Source organism: Myotis brandtii, unplaced genomic scaffold, assembly GCF_000412655.1.
Source record: "Myotis brandtii unplaced genomic scaffold, ASM41265v1 scaffold1460, whole genome shotgun sequence".
Taxonomy (NCBI): domain Eukaryota; kingdom Metazoa; phylum Chordata; class Mammalia; order Chiroptera; family Vespertilionidae; genus Myotis; species Myotis brandtii.
Window position 1 is genome coordinate 523,490 of NW_005355248.1, and position 9,524 is coordinate 533,013.

At 42.9% G+C, this 9,524-nt stretch overlaps 1 protein-coding gene across 1 annotated transcript in view; it reads left to right on the forward strand.

Annotated features, from left to right (window-relative positions):
* The window catches only part of NME7 (NME/NM23 family member 7), a 111,637-nt gene that overhangs the window by 43,833 nt on the left and 58,280 nt on the right, over positions 1-9,524 (forward strand). Inside the window, exon 8 of the mRNA XM_005861226.2 lies at positions 7,080-7,144. Within this exon, the coding sequence (XP_005861288.1) occupies positions 7,080-7,144 (65 nt within the window). The remainder of the gene's footprint in view (positions 1-7,079; positions 7,145-9,524) is intronic.

Genomic DNA, 9,524 nt, shown 5'->3' on the forward strand with positions numbered 1-9,524 from the left:
ATGTGCCCTGAACAGGAATTGAACCAGTGACCTCTTGGTTCATAGGTCGACACTCAACCACTGAGCCACACCAGGACAGGTGGCAACTTCCTTTCTAATCAGAGAGGGTGGAGGGGGGTTCCTAGTCCCAGGAGAAGCAAGAGTTTTCAGAAAGATATTGTTAATGGTTGGATACAGGGTGGCCACTTAGAGGCTTTTGAACAATCCCAGTGAGGACTATGAGGCTGTGAACTGAGGCACAGGAAGAGGAGATGGGGAGGTGATTTGACATTCAAAACAGTGAAGAGGGAGCATTCATGGGGTTATAAACAAACCAGGGAGCAAGTTAGCTGTGTGCACACCAGCCCAGGAAGCAGGCCTCCGCTTTGTGTGCCCCTTGAACCTGTTGGCTGCGCCGCACACAGTTTTGCATTTTAACTTCATTTGCATAGTTATTTGTCATTTCTTCAGTCACCTGAACATTTCCTATCTAGACCAAAGTAAAGGACGTAGTTATTGACAGTTCGTCTTTTCAGGCTGCGAAATACAGATGGGTTTCTTAAGTCCTCTCTGTCCTGCCTCCACACGTAACCACATAAATAACAGCAATATCCTTGTCTCGTGTCTGACTGCTCTGGGCAGAATGCAGAGCTACTCGGACTAGAACTTTTTATTGGTTTATCTGTGAATGGAATTATTCTGTCAGTGGTGCATTCTGCAGGGTAGTTTAATGTGGTTACAGACTTAACGTTAGGTGTAGATTGTGATTTCCTTTCGTATTGGTTAATGCAGAAGGCACAATACTGCTTTCATATTTAGATCAGGATTCTTAAATAATCATGTAAAGCATTTTCTTTATCAAAATAAACAAGACCTTGATTTGTGCTAAGGCACCAGCAGTATCCCTGAGGTCATATCTGTGTACATAATGACACTAAGAGTTTATATTTGCCTTCTTAAAAGTTAAATTTATTGGGGGAGGGGAGCATTGGTTAATTAAATTATATAGGTTTCAAGTGTATAATTCTATGCTACATCATCTGTGTTTACCATCCAAAGTCAAATCTCCTTCCATCACCATATATTTGACCTCCTTTACCCTTAACCCACCCCCACCCCTCTTCCCTCTGGTGATCCCTATACTGTTGTCTGTGTCTATGAGTTTTTGTTTGTTTGCCTTGTTTGTTCATTGTTGTTTTTAGTTTTATATCCCACATGTGAATGCAGTCATTATGAAAATATCATGCTGTGGAAAGTAGGAAAGTTTGGAACCATATGATTTATTTGCCTTTTTAAATGTGTTGACATTTGCACAGATGGTGCAAGGGCAGTGGCAGGGGAAACTGCCTTTGCACAAATCAAGACAGTCGCCCCAAGCTCGTAGTTCATGCATGTTTAACTATCAGGTGCTGCAGGGAAACGCCACTCTTACGTAAGAATGTCCTCGATGCAGCAATGCAAGTGAGTAATTTTTTACCCTCAAGTACAGGCCTTGCTAATACTTGTGTGAACTAAGGGCAGTACACCGAGGGCACTTGTGCTCCACACTCAAATACAACTTTGTCTTTACGAAAAGCACTTGAACCATTGTTTGAGTTGTGAACTAAACAAGGAGCCTTTTTAGGGAGTTCCACTTTTACCTGCAAGACTGTAGCCACACCAGAAATTTCCACTGGTTTGCAGCTTAACTCTTTTCAAAATGAAGTAATCCTGTCATTTCAAAGACATGACAACTAACAGCAGTTGTTGCCCAAGGTAAAGACCCAAGTGATGATAAAGTTCCAAGTGAACACTAGGTTTAGAATCTTGGAAAACTACTCACCACCTTGAGCCTGACAGCTCCCCATGCTTGAAGACTATGCTGATGAAATTGGGGGTGATTTTTTTCAGTGTGGCCCAATGAAGTGAGTCAGCATTTGGAAGACTGCACACAGTGAGCTAACATTTCCTAAATGATCAATGTGTGAGGTTAGGAAATCATACACAAGTGAATGATTTATTCAAAGTACAAGAGACCAGTGGATTTTGTCTCCCAGGATAAAAAAAAAGTTCACTGGGAGAGGCTTGAAATTATATGTTATCTCAGTTCCCAGCGTCCTTAATCTCCTTTAAGTCTTAACTGTCTCTCTATTCTAAGAACTCCCCCTCCATTTGATGCTGTGATACTACTGTCATGTCACAGTTGTATCTTCTTTATTCTCTTGCATGCCTCCTCTTATGTATCTATTTATTTTCATTCTTCAATTCCCACACTTTAAAACTAAAGCTCTTTTTTTGCTTTTGTTCTTTTTGTCAAACAGTAGTCATCTAGTCTCATCATTCCAGCTCTAATCTCTCTGCACCTCATTATATCTCTGGACGGCACCTATACCCCAACTCCCAGGGACTTCATTCATTCACCACTCAGTGATCTTCTTCAGCCAGTGGCCAAGCTCTGTCCTCAAGTACCCATCAGTGTCCTGCTCTAAAATTCTGTTTCTCTGTTCAAAATAATTCAGTCTCTTTTTCCTTCATTTGTTTACATTACTCGTGTTTTTGTTTTTGTTTTTCTTTAAAGTGCCACATTCTGCCAGTCACTTAGACTCAAAACCTTCCTCCTCCTTCCTCTTCACGATCTGTCAAGGTTCGTCCTGTTACATTTGCTTGGCAACGTCTTCTACTCCTTCCTTCTCTGCTGCTGCCACCCAAGCCCAGTCGGCATGTTGATCATTTCAGAAGCCTTTGTTCTTCTTCTGTCCTTTATTCCTTCCCTCAGATCAGCTGCCCCATCATTGTTGCCTTAGTAACCTTCCTAGAACACCACTTTTGTCCTGTGTTGTTCTGCTCAGGCTTTCTGGGAGTCTCCATTGCTTTTGGCAGGGTTTCCTTTTATTTTTACATATTTAAAAAAATTAAATTTATTTTTATTGATTTCAGAGAGGAAGAGACAGGGAGTGAGAGATATAAACATCAATGATGAGAGAGAATAATCGTGAGTTGGTATGAGTATGGGTGTGTGTGAGTGTTAGTGGGTGTGTATGAGTGCGAGTGGATGTGTGAGTATAAAAATGGGTGTGAGAGTGTGTGTGTGAATGTGAGTGTGAGTTGGTATGTGTGAGTGTGAGAATGGGTGTGTGTGAATGTATGTGAGACAGACAATTTTAGTTGACTTGAAAAAATAAAGAAACTTAGAATATTTTTATAGAAAGTGAATGGAATCTGAAAATCAGTCCCAGCCTTGCAGCGTTCATAGACCCCATTATACAAATTCCTCCTGCTGACACCCAGGGCCTTCATCCGTTTGGGTTACATTTCTCTTTTCAGCTGTTTTTCTTTTTGATGTCTTACTGTTGTGAGGATATGCTCACTTTCCCAGATTTGTGTGGAGCTTCTGCTGCCTCTTCAGTTTTTTTTTGTTTTTAAAAAAAATATATATTTTATTGATTTTTTTACAGAGAGGAAGGGAGAGAGATAGTTAGAAACATCGATGAGAGAGAAACATCGATCAGCTGCCTCCTGCACATCCACTGGGAGAGGCTTGAAATTATATGTTATCTCAGTTCCCAGCGTCCTTAATCTCCGTTAAGTCTTAACTGTCTCTCTATTCTAAGAACTCCCCCTCCATTTGATGCTGTGATACTACTGTCATGTCACAGTTGTATCTTCTTTATTCTCTTGCATGCCTCCTCTTATGTATCTATTTATTTTCATTCTTCAATTCCCACACTTTAAAACTAAAGCTCTTTTTTTGCTTTTGTTCTTCTTTTTGTCAAACAGTAGTCATCTAGTCTCATCATTCCAGCTCTAATCTCTCTGCACCTCATTATATCTCTGGACGGCACCTATACCCCAACTCCCAGGGACTTCATTCATTCACCACTCAGTGATCTTCTTCAGCCAGTGGCCAAGCTCTGTCCTCAAGTACCCGTCAGTGTCCTGCTCTAAAATTCTGTTTCTCTGTTCAAAATAATTCAGTGTCTTTTTCCTTCATTTGTTTACATTACTCGTGTTTTTGTTTTTGTTTTTCTTTAAAGTGCCACATTCTGCCAGTCACTTAGACTCAAAACCTTCCTCCTCCTTCCTCTTCACGATCTGTCAAGGTTCGTCCTGTTACATTTGCTTGGCAACGTCTTCTACTCCTTCCTTCTCTGCTGCTGCCACCCAAGCCCAGTCGGCATGTTGATCATTTCAGAAGCCTTTGTTCTTCTTCTGTCCTTTATTCCTTCCCTCAGATCAGCTGCCCCATCGTTGTTGCCTTAGTAACCTTCCTAGAACACCACTTTTGTCCTGTGTTGTTCTGCTCAGGCTTTCTGGGAGTCTCCATTGCTTTTGGCAGGGTTTCCTTTTATTTTTACATATTTAAAAAAATTAAATTTATTTTTATTGATTTCAGAGAGGAAGAGACAGGGAGTGAGAGATATAAACATCAATGATGAGAGAGAATAATCAATTGGCGGCTGCCTGAGTGCCCCTACTGGGGATCGAGCCTGCAATCAGGGCATGTGTCCTGACTGGGAATTGAACAGTGACCTGCTGGTTCACAGGTCAATGCTCAACACTGAGCCACACCAGGCAGGGTTTCCTCTTGATGGAAAAATGTATTCCCAGTGTTAACATAAATTATTTTACTTAAATGCAACTTAAATATGTCCAAATATAAAGTTAAATATAAACTTTTTCATGTACAACTGTTTAAAACAATTTTATAAATTCGGTCATAACAAAGCTATATAATGGATAAATTTTATAATGTGACTAGAGGCCCAGTGCATGAATTCGTGCATTGGTGGGGTCTAGCTGGCCTGCCCCAATTGGGGCCAGGCCAGCCAGGGGAGGGGACGCAGGAGGTTGACCAGCCAGCCCTGCCCCTGATCCAGTTGGGGGGCTGATCAAGGCTGGGCTGGCTAGGGGGAGGGGCTGCAGGAGGTTGGGGGGGCTGATTGGGGCCCTGATCGGGCTGGTTGGCCACTGTAGTGGGTGTCATAGTAACTCATCATTCTGGTCATTTTGGTTCTATCATTCCGGTCACGTGACTTTTATATATATAGACTAGAGGCCCGGTCACAACATTCGTGCATGGGGGTGGGTGATGTCCCTCAGTCCAGCCTGCACCCTCTCCCAGTCCAGGACCCCTTGGGAGATGTCTGACTGCTGCCACGGAGGCAGGAGAGGCTCCCACCACCACTGCTGCACTTGCCAGCCATGAACCTGGCTTCCGGCTGAGCAGTGTTCCCCCTGTGGGAGAGCACTGACCACCAGGGGGCAGCTCCTGCATTGAGCGTCTGCTCCCTGGTGGTCGGTGCGCATCATAGCAACCAATCATTCTGCCATTTGGTCAATTTGCATACTAGGGTTTTATTATATATATATAGATGTTTGCCAAAACTAAATCATGAAGGTCAATGTGGATATGGTACAGACTGTTCAGAGTTTGACATGAGCCTGTTACATGCTCAGACTTCCACACAACCTTTGTTTGTACAGTGTGCTATGATGTCATTTGGCCTTCACGTGATACCAATGTGTCATTTGGAAAATAGATGGCATCATTTTTTATTTTATTTTTTTATCCCTCAGCCTTCTACAAGGAAAATAGCTGCAGTGACAGTAACCTAGATAAGATGCCCATCCAGACACTGGTACTTATTGGTGATTTGGGATGATAGGGTGAGCACCCAGATGACCCAGAATATGGTGAGTGTGTGTGAGTATGAGAATGTATGTGTGTGAGTATGTATGTGTGTGTGTGTGAGTATGAGAATGTTTGTGTGAGTATGAGTGGGTGTGTGTGAGTGTAAGAATGTGTGTTAGAGTGGGTGTGTCAATGTGAGTGTGAGTTGGTGTGTGTGAGTGTGAGAATGGGTGTGTATATGAGTATGAGAATGTGTGTGTGGATGTTAGTGGGTGTGTATGAGTGTGAGTGGGTGTGTGTGAGTGTAAGAATGTGTGTGAGAGTGGGCATGTGTGAGTGTGAGTTGGTATGAGTATGGGTGTGTGTGAGTGTTAGTGGGTGTGTATGAGTGCGAGTGGATGTGTGAGTATAAAAATGGGTGTGAGAGTGTGTGTGTGAATGTGAGTGTGAGTTGGTATGTGTGAGTGTGAGAATGGGTGTGTGTGAATGTATGTGAGACAGACAATTTTAGTTGACTTGAAAAAATAAAGAAACTTAGAATATTTTTATAGAAAGTGAATGGAATCTGAAAATCAGTCCCAGCCTTGCAGCGTTCATAGACCCCATTATACAAATTCCTCCTGCTGACACCCAGGGCCTTCATCCATTTTGGTTACATTTCTCTTTTCAGCTGTTTTTCTTTTTGACATCTTACTGTTGTGAGGATATGCTCACTTTCCCAGATTCGTGTGGAGCTTCTGATGCCTTTTCAGTTTTTTTTGTTTTTGTTTTTTTAAAAAATATATTTTATTGATTTTTTACAGAGAGGAAGGGAGAGAGATAGTTAGAAACATCGATGAGAGAGAAACATCGATCAGCTGCCTCCTGCACGCCCCCTACTGGGGATGTGCCCGCAACCAAGGTACATGCCCTTGACCAGAATCGAACCTGGGACCCTTCAGTCTGCAGGCCAGGCTGACGCTCTATCCACTGAGCCACACTGGTTAGGGCATGCCTCTTCAGTTTTAATTTGATGTTTCTCCTCTGAACTTTCTGTGTATCTAATACTTGGGAATTTCATTTTCTTGTAGTATGAGTTTTAGTGGTTTGATTTTCATGTTCTGGACATCACTGGACTTCATGGGCCCTAGAGCAAAATAGTATCTTAGAAGTGTTTTCGTCTTCAGGGTCATCCCTGATGTTCCTGGAGCCCTTAATTCCCAGTGGATCAAGTGGCCATAGTGGGCTGTCTCAGGGACTGGACCTCCTTATGGATCGAATGACCATAGGAGACTGTCTCAGGGACTGGATTCCCCTGTGGAAATGACTTCTCAGTGGAGGGAATAGCCATAGGTGCTGTCTCGGGGACTTAGTGTCCCTTGGGAAATGTGATTTCCTCATAGAGAGTGTAAGCAAAGGAAAGTAACTTGATGCAGAAAATTTGTATTTCTAAGCAGCCGAAATGCCTGAGAAGTTTTGCATTTTTCACGTGTTTGTTCTGTATTTCCAGGAATGCTGGGAAAGATTCTAATGGCCATCCGAGATGCAGGCTTTGAGATCTCAGCTATGCAGATGGTACGTAGTTTGCAATGAGTCACAACCTATTAAGGAATTGTTTTTTCTACATAAGTTTTGAGATGTTTTACATTGAATTTTCTCTGCATTAAAATACACACAAAAAAATAGAGTTACTGAACTTGGTAATCTATATATATAAAAGCCTAATATGCAGATTGTCCCCTTGGGAGTTTGACCAGGAGACCAGTTCTATCACTCGCTATGATGTGCGTTGACCACCAGGGGGTGGTGTGGAATGAAGGAAGGCCCTGGCTGGCAGCTGGGGAAGGGAGGCCCTGGTATCGATCGCTATGATCTGCGTTGACCACCAGGGGGTAGTCTGGAATGAAGGAAGGCCTTGATCAGCCCTGATTGCCGTCCAGGTCTAGGGACCCTATCTGTGCATGAATTTTGTGCACCGGCAGTCAGGTCTAGGAACCCTATCTGTGCATGAATTTTGTGCACTGGTCCCCTAGTCTTATAATAAAAATGTTTTTGAAATTATTTTACACATCAAATCTTTCACTGAGAGAACTAACAGTCAAGTTGTGCACCTAATAGAAGCTGGTACAGTAGGTTTATGCAGTTCTTGGAACTTTGCTGGCAAATATGGGCTGAAACAAAGTATTTAGTTTTTACAAACAAAAGATAGAATTAAGCCAAGTAGTTATAGTGACTTTTCTGTTGTCTGGATCTGTGACTCAGAGGGGAGTGGGGGAAGAGATCATTTCGGATTTCTCCTAACCAGGGCCTTGTGCTGGTTTCTGGCTTTCCCCTCCGGCACCTTCACAGAGCCAGCGCCTTTCAGCCCCTCGGTGGCTGGCAGACTGCCCAACACACGTCTAGGAAACCATCCACTGAAGAAGCAGCACCGTTCCTTCGGGGCTCAGGCCTCTGTGCTCCGCTTACCAGTGCATTTGAGGAGGAATTGGGTGCAGATAATAAACAATGTGGGTGTTACAGTACCGAAGGCCAGCAAGCTTCTGCTGTTATGATAGTGAAATACCGATCCGATTGGTGGGGCTGCCTATAGGTCAGGAAAAGGTCAGAAATATCGACTGGTTTGCAAAGTCTTCAGGCAAAAACTTGGAGACTGATAAGGAAGTTGGTATTTGAAGAATCTTATCTAGAAGATTCTTATCTAGGACTATAAAGAAATTGTGAGCCAAAACCTTCGCAGAGTAGCAGCATGGCGATGTATCTGCAGCTTTGTGGGACCTAAGCCTGCTTAAAAAATAACCAGTGTGGGAATTTTAGCTGTAAACATTGATCTAAGTCTGGCTAGATCAACCTATAACGTAACTCAGTGATTGGCCCTTGTAGGTGCTCAGTGAAAACAAGGATAATTTTAAAAGGATTCATTGAACCTGTGGGGGAGGCATGGTGATTTCATGACAAGCACACTCCTTCATTTTTGGAGTCTTAAAGATCTATTTATGAGTCACGGGTCAGCTGCTTTCTAGGTATGTGACAGTGGCCAGATGTCAAGCTTTTTTTTTTTAATTCTCACCTGAGGATATTTTTTCATTGCTTTTTAGACAGAGCTGAAGGGAGGGAGAGAGGAGAAGAGGCGGGGGTGGGGGCGGGGGACAGAGAGAGAGAGAGAGAGAAACATTCGTGTGAAAGGGACACATCCGTCAGTTGCCTCCCATAGGGGATTGGACCTGCAACCCAGGTACATGCCCTTGACTGGGAATTGAACCCATGGCCCTTCAGTGTGTGAGCCAACACTCTAACCCTTAGTAACACAGCCAGGGCTCAAATATTCTTATCTTCAGTTTTATCAGCTAAGCAAGGAGACCATTATTGTCTACCTAAGTAGATTAAATGAAATAACCCTACCTAATGGAAGAATTTTCATTGCAAGAATTGTGGAATTTTCAGTGCAAATCGCTAGGTATTTAATAAATTGTATTTTCTGTTACTACTTATTATATTAATAGTACAGGTTGTGTGAACATAGGATAAAAAAACACCTGAAACCAAACAAAATTCCTTCCCTGTATTGTATTCCCAGTGGATCAAGTGGCCATAGTGGGCTGTCTCAGGGACTGGACCTCCTTATGGATCGAATGACCATAGGAGACTGTCTCAGGGACTGGATTCCCCTGTGGAAATGACTTCTCAGTGGAGGGAATAGCCATAGGTGCTGTCTCGGGGACTTAGTGTCCCTTGGGAAATGTGATTTCCTCATAGAGAGTGTAAGCAAAGGAAAGTAACTTGATGCAGAAAATTTGTATTTCTAAGCAGCCGAAATGCCTGAGAAGTTTTGCATTTTTCACGTGTTTGTTCTGTATTTCCAGGAATGCTGGGAAAGATTCTAATGGCCATCCGAGATGCAGGCTTTGAGATCTCAGCTATGCAGATGGTACGTAGTTTGCAATGAGTCACAACCTAT